The 23,144-nt window shown below is 40.9% G+C and overlaps 3 protein-coding genes across 3 annotated transcripts; all 3 read right to left on the bottom strand.

Annotated features, from left to right (window-relative positions):
* Positions 1 to 713: 713 nt before the first annotated feature.
* LOC139353379 (uncharacterized) lies at positions 714 to 1,170 on the bottom strand. Its single transcript, XM_070997464.1, has 2 exons — positions 907 to 1,170; positions 714 to 851 (listed from the first exon to the last, which is right to left on the bottom strand). The coding sequence occupies exons 1-2, from the start codon at positions 1,168 to 1,170 to the stop codon at positions 714 to 716; spliced, it is 402 nt and encodes a 133-aa protein (XP_070853565.1).
* Positions 1,171 to 8,964: 7,794 nt separating this feature from the next.
* On the bottom strand, positions 8,965 to 16,621 carry tio (zinc finger domain-containing protein tiptop). The gene is made up of 3 exons (XM_017090465.4): positions 15,737 to 16,621; positions 12,051 to 14,524; positions 8,965 to 11,367 (listed from the first exon to the last, which is right to left on the bottom strand). The coding sequence occupies exons 1-3, from the start codon at positions 15,790 to 15,792 to the stop codon at positions 10,823 to 10,825; spliced, it is 3,075 nt and encodes a 1,024-aa protein (XP_016945954.3). The 5' UTR covers positions 15,793 to 16,621; the 3' UTR covers positions 8,965 to 10,822.
* Positions 16,622 to 18,438: 1,817 nt separating this feature from the next.
* LOC108008952 (P protein) lies at positions 18,439 to 20,608 on the bottom strand. The gene has a single exon (XM_017072866.4). It carries the CDS (start codon positions 20,573 to 20,575, stop codon positions 18,506 to 18,508), a length of 2,070 nt encoding a protein of 689 aa, XP_016928355.3. The 5' UTR covers positions 20,576 to 20,608; the 3' UTR covers positions 18,439 to 18,505.
* Between the last annotated feature and the right edge of the window lie 2,536 nt (positions 20,609 to 23,144).

Below are 23,144 nucleotides of genomic sequence, written 5' to 3'. Positions count from 1 at the left end.
GCTTTCCTTTAATGTTAAGGATGCGATAAGGGTACTCGACTCGAATCGGCTTTTCTCGGCTCGAATGAATTTATTGCAGCGTCGCATTAACTGCTTTTGTTCATCTCCATGTCGGGCACAAAATGTTATTTCGTTACTTTCAGCTTTACGATCATAAATGTCCCAAAAGGGTTTGATTTATAACACAAACTTTTGCGCTATACTTCAGCAAATGCTTGACGACATATAAATGGTGGTTTTTTTTCGAGGTGACTCAAGGTTAGGGTTAAAGCCATAAAAGACTATTATGAAAAGTAGAATGAAGCATATTTATAAAAAGTGTAGGTACATATGTGCTTATCATTATGGAACTCGTTTCAGCTCCCCTTAAATCTGTTGTACATAAGCTATAGTATCCAAACCAGAGTGGTTATACAAGAAAATTCTAACACCCTACCTGTTTTCCCGAATACATTATCTGTATCGCACTTTTAGTAAGTTTTTTTTAGCTTTCAAGAACTTGACGTTAAAAATATTTTTCCCATATGGTAATAATTCTATATTTAAAAGCGATGTTGGATTTTAGTATTGCTTTCTCCAAACAAAATGGGGTCTGGTTCTAAATCTATTGGTCACATAGATTTTTAGAAATTGGTTAAATACGTAAAAACTGATCACATTATAAAACGGGAATTATTAAAAAAACGGTTTCAAATGAATTAAATAAGGATGGGCTAGATCTTTGGACAAAAATCCACCGGCAGATGGAATACTAGGTAGCAGATCTTTGAGTAATTGTTCTTGGTGATTTCTACGCTCTCTTCGTCTATGTACGCCTTTATTTCAACATTCTCCGCCTCATGGTACACCACCTTCGATTGGTACTCCTCACTGCATTCATCCAGGGGGGATTGTTTCACCACACACCACTTGCTTTTCAAAGAGGTAAAATATGCGACAGAGACGAGCGTCCACCACCTTTGGTATGACAAAGGACACCTTGATCAGTTCGAAGTGTCGGATGAAAGAGGTGATTTTAAAGGGCGGGCAGATCGCCCTGGTCTGGGTGATCAGCCAGTCCTTCGTATAATCATCTCCGCCGACGATCAGCAAGTTGCAGTCGAACTTTTCCACCGAGGTGCACTCGCTGAAGCACAAGGAACTCACTTCCTCTGGAAGGATTTGCCGCATTTTTAAAATGAGGTTGATATGTACTAATTTTTATCAACGTACAGCGTTTGTATAATTTTAGTATTTTGTAATTTAATGTTCATTTATAACTAATATTTATACCTATTACTCGTAGAGTAGAGGGTGTACTAGATCCAGCCATGTCCGTCTGTCCGTATGAACGCTATGATCTCGGAAACTATATAAGCTACAATATTGGGAATAGGCAAGCAGATTCTTGAGATTTCTGCTCAACAAAAATAATGAAATCTATTTGAAAACACGCAAAGACAGCTTCAATTTTACAATCATGTTTCGATCAGGTTTGCAATAGGCAATATTAAATATTAAGATAAACCTTTATAGGAAATCATTAAAATTTAAGAAAAAGGAAAAAAAAGAAATCATGCGAAACGACATTCTTTTAACGTGTAAAGCATCCTTTAAGCCAATGTAGCCCCTGCATCTTGGCCACACCTCAAGTGGGCGGCTGACATGGCCAGGATCTGTTGTTTATGGGCGTGGCAAGGTGGCTTGAAGAGGTTCCTTCGCCTGTCACAACATTCCAGGTGTAATATATTGCCAGCCGAGCATCTCCGAGTGGTGCGACTGCATCTTGAGGCGTCCTTGCGGCGACATCGTCATCATCCCCAGCATCCCCATCATCATCGTCATCATCGGAGTACAGACACACCGGGAAGGGGCTCTGATCTATGGACTTCGGCGGTGGCAACGTTTTCGTGTTCGTCTCCTTCTTCTTCCGCTCTTGCAACACTTCTCTCCGGGTGAGTTTTCTTCGGGGAAAGCGGTGGGTCGATGGGTTGGTCGGTCCTACAGCTTGGAATTTATGTGCATCCCACATGGAGCCTGGAAGCCGGGCTTTTGGGGCTGTTTCTCGGTCTCCATCTCCATCTCCGTCTCCGTCTCGCGTCTCTGAATTTTTCTATTTCCCTCTTTTTTGTGCTGCCCTGCTTTTTGCTTTGTTTTTGTATTTATGGATTTTCATTGGCGCAGCAGTTAGCTGCAGGATGAGGGGCCAAGGGGCAAAGGGGCGAGGGAGCGACGTGTCAAAACGCAAATGATTTATTGAACTGACAGCCAGCAGTGAATTTTGTCGAGTCAAGTCGCAGGACAACGATGCGGCATCGTCGTTTGCTGAATGCGACACCGTTGAGGAAAGGACGAGGCATCCTTCGAGCAGCCCCGTGCACCCAATCCGCCAGCCAAACACTTCTCTTTACACGGGAAAAAAATCACAAGGTGACAGGAACTTTAATGGAAAGAATTAGATTTTAAATAAAAACGATATTGAGGTTATTTTTTACTTAAAAATAAATATTCAAATTTCCTAAAACTTAGTTTTGTGCACTACAAAATAATTTTGTTGCATTAATTTTAAATAGTTGAGTGCCAAATCCTTAATAAAATTTTTTTAGGTAATGGAAATAAAAATGTAAATAAAAATGTAAATAAAAAAATAATTAAAAAAAAACAATTAAAAAATAATTAAAAATAAACAATTAAATCTACTAATTTTTAAAATACATTTTTGAGCACTTCTATTGCATTTATTATAAATAGTTGAGTGCAAAATCATTCATAATATTGTATTACTTATAATTCTTATTTGAGGCAAATCATGTTTTTTAAATTACTTATAGTTTTAAGAACTAATATGCAATTAAGTTACTCTTATGTTCTTAATTTTAAAATTAATTTTAGCATTTATTACAAGTAGTAAAATATAAAATATTTTTTATATATAAAACTTATCATGTAAAAATATAAATTTAAAGCAGTATTCGTTTTTTTTGATGCTGAATTTAATTTAAAAATTCGATATTTTTTTACTACATATAAACTACCTTAAATCATTTTCCGGTGTAGCATTTTCCGCTTTCGCCGCCGCTTGGCTACATTTTCTAGTTTTGCCGCCATTTCTTGTTTCGATGTTGTGCACTTTTCCTCGTCTCGCTTTTTGTTGCACGAGGGTGGAGTTTTCGCTCAACTCAACTGAAAACGGCAAACTGAAAACTGAAAACTGAACTGAACTCAACTGAGGCCCTGGCGCAAGAAATGGCACCGATGTGAAATGAAGTTTTGATTTAGTTCAAAATTTTTATCAAAAGAAACGCGTTACTGCTGCTGTGGCTCTTGCTCTTGCTGCTGCTTCTGTTTTCCTTTGGCACCCCTTCCAGTCCCCCCCCCTTTGGGGGTTTCCCTTGCAGTTTTTCTAATAAATCACAGCATGGGTTGTCTCCTGATATGGGCGGACCTTTCGGGCGTAATGGTATTTTGATTTATGTCTCCACCAACCATAATGCAAAAGTTCTCAAACTCACACTGCCAGGCATCCGTGAAGACACACCTATGAAATGAAATAAAATAAAATAAACCGAACTAAACGTTTTCAAAGTGCTAGCAAATATTACAATATGTTTAGTGCTTGACCAACTGTGCGTATGCGTGATATCACATCCACTTTATAGCACGATTTGGAAATAACATATATATTAAATGTCTTCAAAGGATACTTTACAAAACAGTGAAGGTAACCGTAATAAAACAATAAGTAGAACTTAAGAACTAAATAAATATATGTAAAAATATTTTATGCTGTGTCAACAGTGCGTATAAGTGATTTTATGTATTTTGTGGTTCGGAATTACCATTGTTAAGAGAATAAATAAAATAAGTTATACTCTGTTAAAATTTGGACCTTAGCTTTACTAAATAAACTTCAAAACAATACATTTAAATACAAAATTTGGTAATATATTAATTAAATATTTTAGGTCTTAAGGTCTTAAGGTCTATTAATTCTACTCCTTGATATCGCGGAAAAAAATAAAATAAAGTAAGCTTTGTTAGCTAAACTAAATACATTTTAAAATAATACATTAAAACACATTATGTAATTAGATATTTATTTTTTAAAATTTAAATTAAAGCTTCATCAAAAAGATTTCAAATTTGTAAGTGGTTTTAATCTAAAACTAATCACTATGATATTTTCCTTTTTTTTGTGTGATTTTTTGGGTCATTATTTACAGTCCCTGGTTTCAAGTCTATAAATGTTACTATAATTTATAGAATTTAAATTTTAAAACAAAGTTATTCTGCTTTAAAAATATTTCCAATTTGTGAGTCTTTTAAAATCTATTTATTTTACTATTCCACATCAGAATCACCGTAGATCATCTTTTTCATTTTGCAGGATATCATCAACCCATTCTGAAGTTAAATAATTACAAAATGGCAATTACAGAAACAGACTTTCTCCGCCCCTCTCTCTCTCTTTCTGTCTTTCTTTCCCAGAAATCGCAAGATTTTTCAGCTTTTCCTGGCGAAAAACCCAAGTCAGGCTGAGCTGAGAAACGCCCACCCACCACCAGATACCAGATACCAGATGCGAGATCCTGGAAGGATTCAGGATTCAGGACTCAGATCCAACCGACGAATGCGAGGGCCTCCATCATCAGGATGGCGACGAGGAGGCCGAGAACAGAAGCCAGAGGACTAATGAGACTGCCACAGGACGCAGGACAACGCCTGCAGTGCGAAAGTTTAGCAAAAGTGTCAGAAAATGTGAATGCGATTGTGTGGGTGGTGGGGTGGTTGGGATAGTGGGTGGTTTGGGTGTTTGGGTGGCTGGGAGTGGGTAATGTGCCGAGGTAAACGGCAGCAAACGAGATGAATGATATCCAGACGAGTGATGCATGGTTCGCTTTGGGGGTGGCTGAGTGGGTGGCTGGAATTCCGAGGCTTCATTCGCCAGGATATGTGTGTGTGGCCCCCCAAAAAAAGAGGGCGGCGGTGGGCGGTGGGCGGTGGGCGGAAGACGCCGCCTTGTAAGAGAGACGCAGGCGTGGAAGCAGCAGCGAATGAGCATGCGAATGCACACAAATATATATACACACCCACCCACTCGGGGGAAGAGGAAAACATATCCAGCTCGAATCTTGTCTACAATAAATCAAATTTTATTACACTTTTCTTTATGCATGCCACAGGATATATGGCAAGCGTATGGCTCACTGATGAGCACACAAACACCCAGGATCCACACACACACACACAGGCACACAGCACTGAGATTTTCCAAGCTCATTTAGTGGGGTTCGTCCTTTGGCGGGCGCACTTTGGGGTGGGCGGTATTATCACACGGATTGACATCGTTGCCACAAGTCGCAAATGGATTCAGCTTTTAAGGACACGTTTAAATTATGTATTTAAATATATTTCTCAATAATATGTACTTATAAATGTAATAATAATTATAACATTTTTAGTAAAATAGATTTCAAATGGTTCTTAGTAATGTGATTGAAAATTTAGAACCATGTTCTAGAAAATGTTGTACCTGATTAGGAATATCTGCTTTTCAAGGCTTCCTTATGTTAGTGGGGTACCACAAATTAAATCAAATTACTTACATATGTTTAACATACATTTTCCTTAAAAAATAAAAATGATAAAACAACCAAATGTTAATCAACTTAAAAGTGTCTTAATAAATAATTATTCAAATATTAAAAATAGTTATTAAAATAATTTTACAATTTAAATCATTTTTAAAAAAGGTTAAGCAAAAATAAATTTTTAAATATCTGAAGAAACAGGGCTTTAAATATCATTATAAATAGTAACTAAAATATTTTAGGATATTTAATTTAAGAATAAATAACAAAATATATATTTACATTTTTAAAATGTCTAAAACATTATGAATTAATAAAATATCTTAATACAAATGTGTTGAATAAATCTAGAAAGTATATTTTGAAATTTCCTTGTAAATGATAAATCATAGTTAGTGATGTTTTTTTAATTTTTAAAAGTCAAGCACTTTTTGGTTCTTTTTACATAACTAATATTAATAAAAATCTAAAAACTCATGCATAATTTAATTAAAATTAACACATATGTATGCATTACTTATTATATTTGTGAACCATCCTTAGTTTGAATTTCATCCCATATTTGCCTTCGTTTTGTGATCTTGACATTTGGGCCATATAAATTTGATTTCCTTGTCTATTGCCTCAGGACTCGGAATTAACTTTGCGCTCACATTTGGGCCACCCACCCACACTCCGCCCACCCACCTACACACCACCCACCCACGCCCACCCACCCACTTAGACGTAGAGGCAGTGTCAGTGTCGGCAGTTTTGTTGGCTTATCAAAGAGCAAAAAAGTAAACCGTTATGCATGACACTTTTCAGAATTTATGTGTTTGTATCTCATTAAGCGGAGCAGCAGTGGGTTTTTTGGGGAGGAGTGGGGGCGGGAGGTCAGCCCAAAGGTGTCCCGTGCGCAACTTTCGGAGGCAAGAAAGACCGCGCCCCCCTTGCCACCCAAAAAAACCGAGCCATCAATGAAGCCAAACTGAAAACTGAGGCGGGCCAGAAAAGTTGTTTGGAACATTTTCCAAAAATTATCTCTTAACACAAATGTGACACCGAGCACATGTCCCCCCAACCGCCCACTCCCTCGGGGCATATCACATATGTACATGGTACATTGTGCACAGAAAAGAAATATATAATAAAAAAATTGTTCATGTTATATGTAATAATAGATTATCAAATATAACTTAATCTTCTTAAAAAAATTTAATGTTTTATGATTAATAATTATAAATTTCATAAAATACATCATTCTAATAGTTGGTCCAGACAATACAAAATGTTAAAGTTAACTTGCGATTCGTCACTACGTGGAATGCCGTCTACAATGATTAAAAATCATAAAAACATAAAACTAATTGTAAAATGTTCGTTAATTGTACTTAAGTGTACGTCAAGTAAATACAAAAAGTGTGATTTTGGTTGAAAAACCTTTAAGAAGTTATAACGAGATAAGTTATTTTTATATGTTAGTTATAATACTTTAAAATATTGTTATGTTAGCTTACATGTGTCCAATTTTTTCAAAAAGGTTTAATTAGCTAAGAATATTAAAAAAAATATAAATTATATTTGTTTAAACTTAATTTTCACTTTTTGTTTGATTTCTAAAAATAAAAGATAGATTAAAATATTTAAAAAAATATTTTTTAATAAAAGTCCTGCCTCATTTAGTTAACACACTGTACTTTATTTACTTATTGACCCATTTGAATGTTTTTCTTTCTGTGTATGTAAGGCCCCGCCCACCGCTTCGGCCCGCCCACAAGGCGCACACATCATAAATTTTAAGTGAAAATGAATCCTTTGGCAATTGAAGTTTTCGAGGAGATTTTTGTTGGCGTCGGATCGTCATCAACGTCGGCCGAAAGAGAGGGCCATATCCCAGCAGAAAGAGACGGGTATATAGGGGGGTTGGGGGGATGTGCGTATGAAGTTGCTATCGGTATCTGGATGTCGTTGTCTTAATCCTTTGTTGCCCATAAATCAGCGAATCGCGTTCGCATTTCGCGCATGTTCCTGTTCCTGCATCGTCCTTTCCCCTCCCCACCCCCCTTTTCACCCACTGTCACCCCACTTCCCACCCCCTCACCCCACACAGTTAACACGACCATGTGCCCCATAATTCAGGTTTAATTAACTCTGCGTGTTTATTAGCAAATATTAGTTTACAATTTGATATGCCATGTTTTCGGGCACCATCGTTCCACAATTAACTGAGATTTGGGACGGTCCTGAAATGTTGGCCAATTGGGGAGCAATTGAAGAGCCGGCCTAATGGCAGATTAGGCCACTGCCCAGGGCTGGCTAAAATACTACGTTTAGAGCAACCATGATTAGCTAATTGAGCGACTGTTGGGAGATGGCAAGTCAAAATGGGCTTACAATTGTACATGCAAATAAAAATAATCAAGTTATAAATTTAACATTTAATCGTTTTTGGTGGAACGTTTTTCGTTTTGGAGTGCTTAAATCGTTAATAGTTATTTTTGGTTATCAAGATTAGCCCCTTATAAATATTGATCCATTTTTGTGATAGGTTCCATTTTTAAAGAAACTATCTGTCAACTCTTTATTCATATGGAAATTCCACACTAAAGATCCTCTGCAACGATTATAATCGTTATTATAATAAATGTTCCACAACTGACTCTATTTAATTCAGCACATTTTAAACCTCCAAAACAGAATCGCTTACATATATAATACACTTACCTTGATTATATTATTCACTTCTTATTTTTTAAGATTAGAATAAGTTTTGTCAGGTCCTTAAGTATTTATTTGTTTTAAGTGAATAGATCAACCTTCATTAAAATCCATTGTTTTAAGAAAAACCAATTTTTTTTGTTCTTTAGAAAACCAATGTTTAAATATTATTTTGTTATGTACGTTTTTTTTTATATAATAAGTAATGCCAATAATTTGTTATACTTTCGAAAAAATAAGTTTGAATATTATTATTAAAAATAAATAAATAATAGCAAAATATTTTTTCCTGAAATAAAATATATACGTTTTTTAGTGATAGTACTGTTACCGATTCATATCCCTATTATGGACTCCATTAACCAAACTTTTATAACTTAAAATTAAAACTCGTCCTCACTACTTGCATCTTGAATGTATCTTCAGGAATAAAAACACCCAGTAGTTGATCGATTATTCACTTCAATCTATGACTAAAACTATCAAAAACCCTCGGTTACCCCCAATAAAGAGAATCAAAAATCCCATTTTAATCGGAAACATACAACTTTTTATTTAACTCTTCGTTTGTTGCTATTAGTTGGTAATTCCTCTTGAATTGCAGACTGCTCGCTAATTTGGAATCAAAGTTTTCAATTAGATCAAGTCCAGATTCGATTTAGATTCGCCTGTTCGCAGAGAGAAAATCATGGTATTGTATTTTGAATGCTGCGCCTTTATTGCATTTATATAACTTACACTTACGATCTAGGGGGCGGGGTGGGAGGTGTTACAGGATATATAGGGGGTGTTTCGGGGGGCGTGGCGAAAAGGAAGCGAACGGTTTCGTTTTAAAAATAATATCACAAAAACTCAAATACAAGTCGTATACATAGTTACCATATATCATAGATATAGATCATTCCCGACGAGAGACGACGACAATAATGATTGTGTGTTGATAATAATGAAATGTTTTACATTCTCCTCCTCTTAGGTTTAGATCTTAGGTTAGATATTCAAGATTCTTAGTTATTGTTGAGACTGGAGTTGCCGGTATACATGGGTAGGTCTGTATATATATATATAGTTCATAGGTGTATATATAATTTTTAAAATTGTTTTCCGTATACATGCGTTGCTGTGGCTACATTTTGATTTCGACTTTCTATATCTTTATATCTTTATGTAAATATTGATAATCTTTAGACATATGGAAGGAAAGTGCTATTGGCTAAGTATTTACATTTATTCAATGCTTCGTTATTTCGTATGAGGGCTATATTTGCATTGTTAAAAGTCTCCATCCAATGAGTTCAACTCTTTTTCTTTAAGTGTTCTGTTTTTACGTATACTGCGTTGCGTTTGTTTTGTATTTGCTTAGGAGTAGTGATTTAATTGTTTTAGTTTAGCTTATTAGATTTAAGTATTTCGAATTTTTTGGCACGCTTCTTACTATTCTTTTCTTTTTGTTTTTTGACCAGGAACTGCGGCATAATAAATAAATAATCTTTGACTCGTTTTGCGCTGAGTGCACTCCAATTCGAATCCAATTGCACTCGAATTCGAAATCCAATTCCAATTTGCCACTCAATTGTGGTGCTCACTCACTCTCCCGCTCCCACTCCCGCTCTCGCTCTGGCTCTCATCCCCACCCACTGGGGCTCGCTCGCTCCGTCTCTCTCGCCCCCATCCAATCGCAGTTTGACGAACTCGTGTCGTCGCCTTTCGTCACTCGGCTACTATGGCCGTCTCTGTCGGACGCGCCTTGATGGACAGCAGTTCGTCAAAGTGGTGGTAATTGAATTTCCAGCTGCCCACTAGCCCTCTCTCGCTCGCACGTCCGACTGCGACTGTCCGATTGGGAAACAATAAAAAGCGGACCAGCATCGCCGTGACGTCACCGGCTGAGGGGAAACTCTTGTTTAGGAGAGAGATAGGAGAGACTGGGGAAATGTCTTGGCGAATTCAGCAAAAGTAGGGGAAATCCCTGTGAGCGTGTGTGGGTGTGCAGCGATAAAGAGAGAGGGAGAGCGAGAGAGCCTGCAAAATATTGGCGAGAGCGCGAGAGGGAGAGAGCGTAAATGCAGATCAGAAATCAATGCGGAGAGCTTTCGGAACTTCCGTTTCGAATTGGAAATTACAATGGCTTTGGAATCAGTTGGTATCTTTTCAAGGAAATGTATCTTTTAGCAAACAGATCGGATCGCTTAAGTATTCGGAAGTTCATTTGATTTTTAAGGATTATAATAACTTATAATAATGTAAACCATCTGATGGCTAAGCTACAGATCAGGATTTCTTTAGTACAACATATTTTTAACATTATAAATTGAAATGCAAGTTAGAAACAAGCAACTTTTCATAAGATTTCTTGGGTTCATAAAAAAAAGAGATCTTATTCATTTTAGGTATATGTTATAAGATCCATACTATGGACCTTTGTTAAATGAATCTTTTTTCAACCAATCTGTTTGCTAAAAGAGCTACAATTCAATTAGGTGACCTAACTTTTCTGTAAGTTCTCAATTCTCCAGTCTGATGATCACTTTTGCCGAACCTTCCGGCGATCCTTAGGCATTCTTCGAGGACAACTGCTTGGCCAGCTCCGTGTACTTGAGGAACTTGGACTGCGGACTCTCGTCATAGGGATTGATGGTGGGCGATGGAGGTGGCTGCTGCTGGGATCCCGTCGCCGGACTCCTGGAGGCCGATCTCTTGGGCGAGGCCATGGGCAGCGACTTGGGGCTCTGGGCAGCTGGCGATTTGAGCCTGGGCGACTCCTCGCCAGCGTCCTTCACGAAGTGCACCTTGGACAGGTGGTGGCGGTAGGCGCCCTTCGAGCCAAACGGCGTATCACAGAAGGAGCACTTGATGATGGCCGAGTCGCCGCCGGAGGCACCGCTGCTGGCACTCAGGACCGCCTCGTTGCAGGCCCAGCTGAAGGCCACAAGGTCGCTGCCACTGGCGGCTGAAGCGGATCCGCCGGAGGAACCGCTGCGAGGATGCGTGGCAGGGGGATCCGTGGTCTCGCAGAGTTTTTGCAGGGCGGCCAGGGGATGCGCCTTTGGTTTCTTGGTCGGCATGCTGCTCGCAGTGTTGTTGTTGTAGCAGTGTCCTGAAAGAGAGATTCATGGGGAACATTAACATGTTGTGTTAAGTAATTGGAGAAGGGTCAGTGAAAATATGAAATAGTTGAAACGACTAACTCACAAAGTTGAACTAAATTAATATAAAGAAACATTTTTTATGAGTATTAAAATTAACAAATACAAACTCAGATTGCAAATGCGTACTTGAAACAGATTGTATGTATTGGCACTATTTAAGATTCATGGATCAGCACCAAAAACACTTTTGACCAGTGTAATCAAAAAAAACTATAGCAATTTATCTTTATATTGATTAGGTGAATTAGTAAATCGAATTTTTATTAAATATGGCATACCTAAGGTATGTTTTTTTGTTGTTTTTTTTTTAAGAATTTAGTTTGTTATTGTCAACGTGATTCGAGTAATTTTGTGTTTTACAATTGCTCGTCAAATTACTAAACAACAAGTAGGTCCTTGTAATAATTATGTCTTCCAATAATGATTATTAGAATATTTTAAAATTTGTTTTCTGTGATCCTTCTGAAGTTTCCATTTTTAAAAAAGTTCACACTTAGGTAATGCATTTTAAATGCATTTATATTAAGCAACTGTATTTTTAAACTTTTTTATACAAAAAATAAAAATTATGTCATTGCATTCTCCACTAACTTTGTTAATATAAACTTTATATTCATTATTTTCCACTCACCCGAGTTATTGTTGTTGTTGTTCTCAGCCCCACTCAGCTGATCGAACATGGAGTTCAGGGCCAGCAGACTGCCATTGTCTGGAGCAGATCCTCCTCTTTCCGGAGCAGGAGATTCCCTGGCGGACCGAGGGCTCTCCCGACTCGCCTCCATGCTGAACTCCTTCTTCACGTGGATCTGATGACGGGGACTGCAGCTCTCCCGTTCCCCCGAGCCGCCCATCGAAGCGTCCGCCTCTGGCGGCTCCGCCTTAATGGTGGGTGGTGGCGGAGGAGGCGGTGCAGGGGTATCCGGAGTCCGGCGGGGCGTGGCCTGCTGTCTGTCCGGGGTGTACGATGACTCCACCCGGCTGGCCGAACTCGACTCGCTGGCACTGCGATCCCGCGAGGCGTAGGAGGATCGGAGCAGGTGCATCGCCTGGGCGTCCATCAGGGGTTTCGTGTAGTCACTGCTGTCGTCGATGCCCAGACGCTTCAGGATGCTCGCCCCCAGTGGAGTTCCTGCCTCCGAGTAGCCGCCAGGAGTCATGGATCTGCCCGCCCTCGACTCGAAGCTCTTCTCGATGAGCTGCTCCAGGGCATTTAAAACCGATGGCGGCTTCTCACCGCCCATTCCCGCACTGGGACTTGGCAGACGCTCCGCTCCCGCATTGGAACGCCTGGGCGGTATGGGAATGCTCTCGCCCAGGCACTTTCTTATGTGCTCCACAAACAGGGCGGTCTCTATCTTGCTGCCACACTTCTCGCAGGTGATCTTGGTGGCTGCCGCAAAGTCCCTTAGAGGTTTTAGAGCCGAGTCCAGACTGGAGTTCGATCCGGAACGCTCGAGTTCCAGCAGTTTCCTCACTGGCAGCGACTTCTTGCGCTTTTCATTCCGGTTCTGCCTGCCCCTCTTGGAGTTGCCCGCACCAGGAGCTGGCGGAGAAGCCGAGGAAGTGGACGACTCCTTGTAGTGCGACTGCTGGGCCATGTGGCTGCTCAGCTCCTTGAGGGTGCCGAAGGCCTGGTCACAAACCTTGCAGGTGAGCACGGCACTAACGGAGGGCGCCGTTCCACCTGCCGAAGGAGGAGCAGTTGGAGCCGTGGTTGCCGAAGGAGCTCCACCATTCGAGGGCCTTTCCCGCTCATCGCCCGACTTCCAGGATATGATCTGTTCCTGCGAGATGATGTTCGTGTAGTGCTGCGTCTCCTGCATGTGACTGGTCATCTCGGCCAGCGATCGGAAGCTCTGGCCGCACCACATGCACTTGAGTATCTGGCGGGTCTGCTCCGCTCCCTTGCCCAGCCAGACATCCTGACCTCTGACCAGTTTCCTGGGCAGCGGCATTGTCTCCTTGATCAGCATATTCAGCTCGGATTTGGAGGAGTTCGATGAGCTGGAAGTGGAGCTGCTGCTGCTGGAGCAGGCCGAATTGGAGGCGGAAGTGGGCAACCTGGAGGGAGGAGGACCACTAGGGGGTGCCCCTGCTCCTCCGCCGCCTGAGGAGGGCGAGGGTATCTGGACGCCGCAGTGCTGGGTCTCCTTCATGTGGGTGGTGAGGCTGGCCAGCGTGGAGAAGCTCTGCTTGCACCACACGCACTTGAACACATCCTTGGCGGCGTCGGCGCCTTTGTTAAGCCAATGGGACTGCCAGGCACTGTGACGGCCACCGGAAGTGGAACCTCCTACTCCTCCCGTTATCCCTGATCCCAGCGAGCCTGCTCCGCCTGAGGAGTTCCTGGGCACTGGTGGCGGCGTTTCCCTTCTACTCATCTCGCTCATCTTCTCCAGCGCCTTGCAGGCCTCACTGGGTGCCATCTTGGTGCTGCCCAATCCCCCCGTTTTGGCCGCCACAGCCGCCAGGTAGGGATTAATGGGTGGCATCCAGCTGCCCGGAGGCAGTGGTGACTTGTAGTCCGCAGATATGCTCCTGGGAATCTTTCTGGCTGGCGGGGAGTCCTCACCGTGCCGCTTCCTTGTGCTGACAGAGAGATCCAGAGGCACGGTGTCGCCCTGGGCGTCCTGCTCGGGCTCTGGGTCCTGCTCCTGCTCCTCCTGATCCTGATCTTGATCCTGCTCCTCCTCCTCCTCGCCATCGCTGGTGGGTCGCTTTCTGCTGAAGTCCAGGGCTGGGGACTCCACCTCCTCTGCCGCCGCCTGCTGCGTGGCCTGTTGGACCAGGGAAGCCGCTGCGGCCAGGGGATTCGTCAGCAGCAGGTGATTCTGTTGGGCGGCAGCCAGGTAGGCAGCCATGGCCGCGGATTGAGGTGGCAGCAGGGCAGCTGCAGCCGCGGGTGGAAGCGTCGCCGTCAGCGGAAGACCCACTGAGTGGGGAGAGATGGGCGTAGCCGTGGGCGTGGGCGTGGCAGCCGGGGTCAGGCGATCGTTGGCCGAGCAGTGCGACTCATTCGAGGGACACCGCACGTCGCCAGACCCATTTCCCGCTCCAGCCGAGGTGTTGGACTCCCGGGATTGACACCGCGGACTGGCCAGCTCGCTGGAATGGAAAGATGGGGAGAACGGGGGTCAAAATCAGGGAACTGTACCACATATAGGGGAAAGATATACGGGAGATTAAACAACTCTAATCAAATTATCCATATACTTTAGGGTTAATAAACTTCTACTAAAAACTACTAATTTATCCTTGGAATAAAAATCTTTTACTTTGGGAAGTTAAATTATTGTAAATTAAATTTTTTAATTAAATCAAAGGAAGTTTCATAGGAAGTTTCTATATTATCCGCGGTATCAAATATCGTATGACATATTGAAGTTTAATTAAACAAAGAGACTTAAAAAATAATATATGATATAAATTAGTTCAAATTGGTTATGAAGAAGATTAATAAAATGTTTTTGAATAATTAACTATTTAACATATAAATTTCTAAGGTGTCTTATTAGCCATTCCATCAATATATAGATTGAAAACATACTTATGACAATACGGCACGTGTTTTTTAATTTCATAATAAGCCAGAGACTAAAAAAATAATTTTTTAATTTCATATTAGCACAAACTTTTTTATCTTTAACTAAAAAAAAACCGTAATAATTTACAAAGGTATAGAGATAATTTAAAATATTAAGGTCTTTTACTAGACAGGAAATTCTCGGTGCATTTGACACAATTGGCCAAGTTTGTCAATGCAGCTTATTCATTATTTAGATACCACTGTTTTACAATTTTTTGACGTTTAAACAAATGTTTAAAAAAATTTTAAACAAGAACTCAACACATGGTAAATATTTAATACGTCACAATCGCAACAGATTTCAAGACACTGAAACATTTTAAACCCCATAGACTTGCACCATTCTTTGGTCAAAACTGTAATAGAGGTAGGTAGGGAGCTCTGATTTATTTAAGAGCAAGCACAAATTCAAACCGAAACCATAACAAATATTTCAATGGACTTGCAGCACTTAATATTCTTAAATAAAATGGATCTTGGTTTTAATAAAATGGTTTTAGTCCATATTACATGTACATTTTAAAACTTTTTTTGATCTACTTGGTTCAAAATTTACCTAAGTTCACATTAAATGATATATGATGGTGTTCGAATTCGAATTTCTCTATTAAAATGTTCTGCTCTACTTCAAAACTAAATAGCTCCCGATGGAAATCAAACAAATATAATAATAATATAGGGGACAAACAAATCGAGGGAATTGGAATCGGATTTAAACTCGAATCACTCACCTCGCACTTAACGCCTGGCGATAGATCTCCAGCATGACGGCCTCGTGTAGCATCATTTTGTTGGAATTATTTAGGATTTGTGTTTTTGGGGGCCTCACTCCCTGCGAAGGTTAGATTACTTTGGCTGTTTGGCAATTAATTTCGACTGCCCATTGATAGGGCTTGTATTTCGTTTTTTTTAAATTTATTTTATATTTGTATATTTTTTGGGTTCCCTTCCGTTGTCACACTTCACTTCCAAATCCAAAATCCAAATCAAATGTGCGCGAAAAGAACTCTGATTTTATTTTCGTTCACTAAATAAATTCTTTGGCTATGCATGTGTGTGTGTGTGTCAGTTTCGTGTTGAGCTTCTATCAAAAACACACACGTCAAATAAATCAAATGTCACAATGGTTCGACGAAGGGGGAGAGGGGGCTTGGGGTAGGGGGGCACCACCACTGATGACGAACGCGTGCGTGTGTGTGTGTTGCAGGCGTATTTGTTATTGTTGTTGTTGTTGCGGTCAAACTGCCGCCAATTTCACTTCCTTCTGCTTCCTCTTCCTCTGGCTCACACAACAGCTGTGCGTGTGTGTGTGTGTGTGTGTTGGGGCTATTAATTTAATGATTTACTGACGGCTTGCCACAAGATTTATGTTTATTTATTTCCACGCGGAGAACTCTTAGGGTCTTTCGATTTTCGTTTTGTTTTTTTGGTTTCAGTTTGTTTCGTTTCGACTTTTTTCTTGTAAACTACTCTCTGGTTACTGCTGCACCACCCACTGAACACCCACCGTTGAAAAGGCTAACGGGAAATCAAGAAAGTGCGACATGATTTCGTTCCGTCGTTCGGCCGTCGACTAAAACAAACTGAAAGATACAGATACTTGGCAAGCGGCAACCTAAACGAACGAATACGAATCTTTTTGACAATTGAAACGTTGAGAGCTGACAGCGAGCGGCAGCGTCGGCGGCGGCAGAGAGCGGGCAGCGAGAGAGCGACTGCCGACAGCTTTCCCCATTAAATTGATATATGCCGGCAGAGATGAGAGGCAGAGAGTGAGAGAGACAGCGGGAGAGTGCGGCAGAGCGCCTGCGCTCTCCGTTTGTGCAACTTTGTTTTGATTTATGAGCCTCGCTCTCGTATTTTGCTGCACTGAGAGCAGAGGACTGCAGATTGGCAAGAGAGAGGGAGTGGGAGAGAGCGAGCGTGTGACAGGTGTTTGTGTGTGGGGGCCGGTCTGGCCCGCGTGCGTGTGTGAGTGGGTGGAAGGGGGGGGCTTTTGTGTTTGTATTGCAGCTGGTCAAATGCTGACTGCGCTGCCGGCGTCGACGTCGCTGCCGCTTAAATCAAGGTTATTTATTGAAATTGAAAATGAAGCAGTGTGTGGGGAAGGGAGGGAGGGAGAGCGGCAAGGAGCGAGAGAGAGAGGATTGTTAAAGAGTTTCCATTTCCAGCACTTGAAGAGCATTAATTCCTGCGCTGCTTTTTTTTTGCTAAAAAGTTATTGTTGCCTCTCCACCTCCGCCCCCTTTTCTAGCGCCCTCTCTTTCTGGCATGCGTGACCCAGGGAACAATTGTTGCATGCACACCGCAAAAGGATAACGGGATATTCAAGGAATGTTAAGAGAGGGGGGAAAGAGAAATGCAGATTTACGCCAGAAAGGGATGGGTGATTTAAAAACATCCAAAGGATATCATATCTTTCAGATCCTTTTCAAAAAAAGAAGCTTAGTTTCACCATCCATCCCTCTTTTTCAGACTTCTATCGCTTTTCTTTCCCCACTGTAATTATTTTCCAATATTTGTGCGCATACAGCCATTACGCATCTTTATTAGTTTTGTCTTTCGTCTTATGCGTTTCAAACTTGTCAGAGAAAAATATAGAAAAATGAAAAATGCTCGGGTTTTTACACTCATAGAACACCAAATTTTACTGGATTTTTGTAACAGTATTTTTAAAAAATAGTTATTAACCTTACCCACCTCGTTGGTAATGCTGTGCAACATTTTGTGTTCAAAAAGTATGCAACAAAAAATGTGTTCTTAAACCCACCCTCAAACCGGATTCCATAAAACTTGTTGTTTTTCATTTGGTTTAACAAAGTTTAAAAATATTTACCTAAATTTGATTTATTAAATCACTTCCAAAAATTATAAAACTGAATAAGACATTTACTATTATGCAATGAACGTTTTACATTGGATTTCATTAATACCCAATTAAGCTAATTGGGTAAATCCTTTCACTTTTTACTCGTATTTTAGTGGGGAATATGGTATTGCCCTTCGGGCTGTTTCAATGGAATGTGTGTTTCTGACTGAAATCGGATTGACAGGCGGTGGAATATCACGACACCTGACAATTGTGGCCAAAATGCAGCACCCGCTGCTGTCAGCCATCAAAACTTGGCCACGTTCTGCGTGCTCTGGTGTGGGTTTCGGCTTTTTGTGGACTAGAAATCTGACATAACAATATGTTGGGTGGCCTAAACTCTCGAAACGGAAACCTCTTTTCTGGTTTAACATTGTTGCAATGTCAATTATTACGCTAGTATGGGCAAATATGCAAAAGGAATTATTTTTTTCTAATTATTTTAAGATACAAAACTTGGAATATTTTCTCAGGTTTAAAAAATAGGGGTGTTTTAATTTTGTATATTACTTAAATGGATTGTATTCCTTAAAAATAAAAAATTCTGATTCTTGGAGCCTTTTTTAATATTAATTTAATACATTAGTCATATGGACAATATACTTAGATATTACAGACTGAATCTCCAATGTTAGTTCCAACTTAGGACCGAGTGAGCAATGAGAAGATAGGCAGAACCGATCACCATGGTCACCAGCATCAGTGGAAACCCAATGACGAAGAAGTGCCAGAAGGAGATCTTGTACCCATGTTGAAGGGCTATCAGGGCAATGATCTCGTTGGACACGGCTCCGAACAGCGATCCATTTCCCCCAAAACAGGCGCCGAATGTCAGGGCCCAAAACATCGGTGGTAGTGGAATATCATCCTTGCTGGCCATCTGGAAACTGAACTTCAGCATAAAGATGGTAACGGCGGCGTTGTCGATGAAGACCGTTAGTAAAGCGGTGGTCCAAAGGAGCAACATGGTGGTCACAGCCGTCTGATGTTGTGGCTCCAAGCTGGTCAGGAACATTACTGTTCTATCCCCAATCCATTCGAAGAAACCCAACTGATCCACAGCCTCTGAAAGTACAAAAAGGGCGGCGATGAAGAGAAGGATGGTCCACTGTATAATTTCCAGAGTGGCATTCAGATCGCTCTTATCATCCAAGATGATGAGCAGAAAGGCGGCCAGGAGGACTACCCAGCCCAGGGTGGCACCATCGGCTACTTTGGGAATGGAGTGGAGGATCATGCAGAGGAAGGCAAAGGACAGGGCAATGCAGCACTTGATCAGCAGCGGTTTGTCCCGGATGCGATTGCCCTCCTCCAATCCCGCCAAGGTTTCCGGATAGTTCTCCGCCGGCTTGAGCCAATATCTGCCAGGTTCCTTGTCCTTGAGCTGAGCTATGCGATCCTGGGTCTCCTGACTGGGTGGAGCCTTCTCCCCCTCCCTCTCCTTCATCAGATCCAGCTGATGTTGGTCCAGCACAAAGATACTTTTCCTATGGGTCACATAGACAATGCCAAAGACCACAAACATGGCCACCAGTACTCCCGGCAGCATATGGATTACGAAGTTCACAAAATCCACACCTTCGGCCACCACCGCTGGATTGGTGGTTACTATAGCATTGGGTGGGTTGCCCATGGGGGTCAAGGCACCCCCCATATCTGCGAATATGGCCATGATAACCAGCACATAAGCTGTCCTCAAGGACATCTCCTCGCACAATCGAATGGTTATGGGGGTTAGGACCAGTGCCATGTTATCGCTGTTTAGGAAAGCAGACAAAAAGGCAGTCAACATACTGAGGAAAAATATCAGAGGCCAAGGACGACCCCTGGAAATTCTATAAGTCCAAACAACTAGGTATTCAAAAACACCCGTCGTAGCCATAATATCCACAATAGTCATTAGACCGAAGAGCAGCATCAGGGACTCAAAGTTCACATGGGATATTATAGTATGCACATTGGGCCGATGCTCCAGAAGACCCAGAATCGCTATAGCGGTGGTGGCTATAATGAGAGCGGCAAAGGTGTGATCTATAACATCGAAGATGATCAGCATATAAAGACCGAGGATCAAGAGGCCGGCGTAGAGGACGCACATGTTGGTGATCAGGGGATTGGTGTTAATCAGCATGTGCAGGGATACCGGGGAGTCCTGCTTGCTCTCTAGGGAGATCACCGCCTGTCGATCCCCACCACTCCCTTCGTGCAGTATAAAGTTCCTCGAGACCTCGAGATAAGCCGTACTATCGCTGTTCATCACAATGTTCCACATATCCGATCGGTGATAGGACACATTCAAATCGGAGTTAACACACTCCACACGTAAGCCCGCTCCATATTCTCCGTTATCCTCTTCGGGAAACCTCATGAGATACCAGTCCACGGGTCCAAGTAGAGATATTCTCACAACCCCATTAGGCAGATCCACCTTCCTGAAAACCGTTTTATTGGGCATCACGGTTACCATAGTACTTCGCGGTTTTTCCTCTGCGGCAAATACGAATACTATGAATGTGCAGGCGAACCAGAGGAGCAACAGGATGCACATCTTGGTGATATGTATGATTTTCCTACTGCGGTCCGAAAGTCTGTGCACTTCGTCATCGTGGACATCTGTTCTGGTTCGCCGCCAAACCTGCAAGCGGCTACCGCCCAAATATCTTGAACTTATAGGCCGAGGGGGATTACTTAAAATTTTCATTTGATATGTTAGTCAAACACGACTGGCGTTTTTTAGGTTAAGTCGTAGTACAGATCTCCTACTCCAATAATTCTCTTTGGGTTTTATTCAATGTGCCGTTTAGAGTAACCACATATTACACAAGGAATTATAGAACTTAAGTATACTAAGATAATCCTTAATCGAAACCAGCAGTTACCAGCAGGAGCAGCACGTGCCAGTGAGATAATGTTGTCCCTGCCGCCGCTCTGTCGACACACACACATATTTTTAAGTTTCGCTGGTAAAATCATTCATACAAACCACGAAAAGTGGATCTATACCAAGGAATATAAAAAATAATTTCGCTTTTTTTTTTTAAAAAAAGGAACCATATATTATAAGAATATTGAATACTTAATTTAGACTCGCATTTATTGTTATAAAAACGAAGAGTCGCATTTGGCATTGTTTTGCTGTCAAAATATAAAGTATTTTTCCATTGAACCTCAAGTTTCTTAGATTTTTTCACTGTACAGGGCAACCACAATCGCCTCAAAGGCCCTGCCCCACCCACCTAGGAATTGCCGGCCGTCAGTCAGGTTTGTGAAAATTGCATCCAGCAGGCGGCCTGTGGAAGCTGCCAATTCGCTGCCACAAATGTCATGTAACGCGTCCGTTTTTCTATTGCAACAGAAACATTTTTCAAGCCTGCAAAAACTGCCGGGCTTTTGTTGTTGTTGTTTAGGCAGCGGTTAACGTCACAAATCGAATTGACACACGATTTTTATCACAAGTTGCAACTTCCGCGCGACTCTGCGGAATCATTTTCCAGACCCCCACACATCTCCTGTCCATCTGTCAAAAAATGCAGAATGCAAAAGCAGAAAAAATCCTGACGCCTTTTTTGTGGCGGTGACGGACGCGTCCAGACGACAACCACAACGACAGCGAAGTCGCCAGAATGCCATAAAAATGCAGGCGCCAGTTCTTTCCCCATCCCATATGAATGTGATCACTTCCCCCTCTTCTGGGAGACCTCAAAAATAAATGGTATTCGCCTTTAAATTTAGACACAATTGCAGATACGATTCGGTTACATTTTGCAGTAATGGGAAAAGCCAGAAACCAAAAACTCAATTGGATTGAATGGCAGCTACCTGGGAACTCGGTGGCCCCCAATTTGAGGTGGAGTCAAAAGTTAAATGGAATCTATCTAACACACAACAAATTATGGTTTTGGCAAATGTTTACGAGCTGTGGGTTCAAAGTATCTGTCAGAGTTTTTGGCAAATTTTCGGAATATTTTTGCACAGCCGCGGGTGATTTTTTCCATGATTTTCTGGAGATTTTAATTATTGTTTGCCTTGAACTAGAAGTATGCTTAGTAGAGGAAGTTAGAGGAATTTAAATGACTATATTTTACGATATAATTTCCAATTCTATATCAAAAGTTCGATTTACAAAATATTTTGTACCATATAAAGGTGTCTAAAAGTATGCAACAGTTACTAAGAAAAGAAATTAGTCTTCGTTGCATACTTTTAAATACTAACATAGGTGATTTTAAAATGGTTTTTGAAAGTGTTTATTTCATTTACTCCCGTAATTCTAAGCTGAGTAACACCCATATGCCAAACTAATAATTTTGGTGAAGGAAACCCATAAGCAAATTCCATTTGATGTAGGATTTCAAACCACAACTTACAGCAACGTTATGGTGAGCTTGGCAAACATATGCCACCATTCATCAAATGGCGAAGGACTCCTAGTCCTTTTCGGATGAGCCATCTCATTCTTCCGCCTCATCTCTCTGCCTCCAAATGTCTAGCAGCATCAAGCCAGACAAAAACACAACTCAAAATACAATTCATCTGCATAAACATTTGTGAAGCTATTGAAAAACAAACAGAACCAGCCCGTGCAACAACAATAAGACAAATACCCCAAAAAAAAAAACCACCGAGCTGGTTTCCAAACTGCATGTGAGTGATGCGGATAGATGAATTGCCACTTCCCCGTACACTGCCCCATTTGGAAGTCCCAAAACTCGACTTTGGGTACCATCTATCGACGAACAAATTAACAGGGACTCATGGAATCAACAGCCATTTGATGACTGTGGAGAAGTTGGGAAATAATGTAGAGTTTGGTGAAGATATGAGCACTCTCATTCTACTTTACTTTATATTTTAAAATATATATATTCCATTTGAAAAATTTTTTATTAACACTATATATTAACAAATTAAAAAAAATAATTGTTTTTAGTATAAAGGCTATAATATATCATGATCTATTATCATATATCATATAATAATAAATTTATAATTAGGTAAAAAATAAATATTGTAGATAGGTAAAAACTAGATAAAAATAAATAAAAATATATGACGGCTAGAACTATAATTATACTATTATAAGGAACTTAAGAATTATAAGCGTAACGCTATGTGGTCATTATAAAACCCTGGAGGTTATAGCTTAAGGTCAAGGTGATACATCCTTTCCCTTTAATATGGTACATTTTATACAATATATATTCTATAGATCTATACTTTTTACTATACATATATGTGTACAGATATATCTATAGATATAATAACATAAC

Source organism: Drosophila suzukii, chromosome 2L (genome assembly GCF_043229965.1).
Source record: "Drosophila suzukii chromosome 2L, CBGP_Dsuzu_IsoJpt1.0, whole genome shotgun sequence".
NCBI classification, from domain to species: Eukaryota; Metazoa; Arthropoda; class Insecta; order Diptera; family Drosophilidae; genus Drosophila; species Drosophila suzukii.
Note: the sequence above shows the minus strand (reverse complement) of the source record. Positions and strands in the feature narration are given on the sequence as shown.

Excerpts from the sequence above, each read along its gene's own strand:
- LOC139353379 (XM_070997464.1), bottom strand. The coding sequence starts at position 1,170 with ATGCGGCAAATCCTTCCAGAGGAAGTGAGTTCCTTGTGCTTCAGCGAG. Across the intron at positions 852-906 it reads ACCTCTTTGAAAAGCAAGTG|GTGGTGTACCATGAGGCGGA; the intron begins GTGTGTGGTGAA and ends TACCAATCGAAG.
- LOC108008952 (XM_017072866.4), bottom strand. The coding sequence starts at position 20,575 with ATGAAAATTTTAAGTAATCCCCCTCGGCCTATAAGTTCAAGATATTTG.
- tio (XM_017090465.4), bottom strand. The coding sequence starts at position 15,792 with ATGATGCTACACGAGGCCGTCATGCTGGAGATCTATCGCCAGGCGTTA. Across the intron at positions 14,525-15,736 it reads CGCCAGGCGTTAAGTGCGAG|CGAGCTGGCCAGTCCGCGGT; the intron begins GTGAGTGATTCG and ends TTTCCATTCCAG. Across the intron at positions 11,368-12,050 it reads CAACAACAACAATAACTCGG|GACACTGCTACAACAACAAC; the intron begins GTGAGTGGAAAA and ends TCTCTCTTTCAG.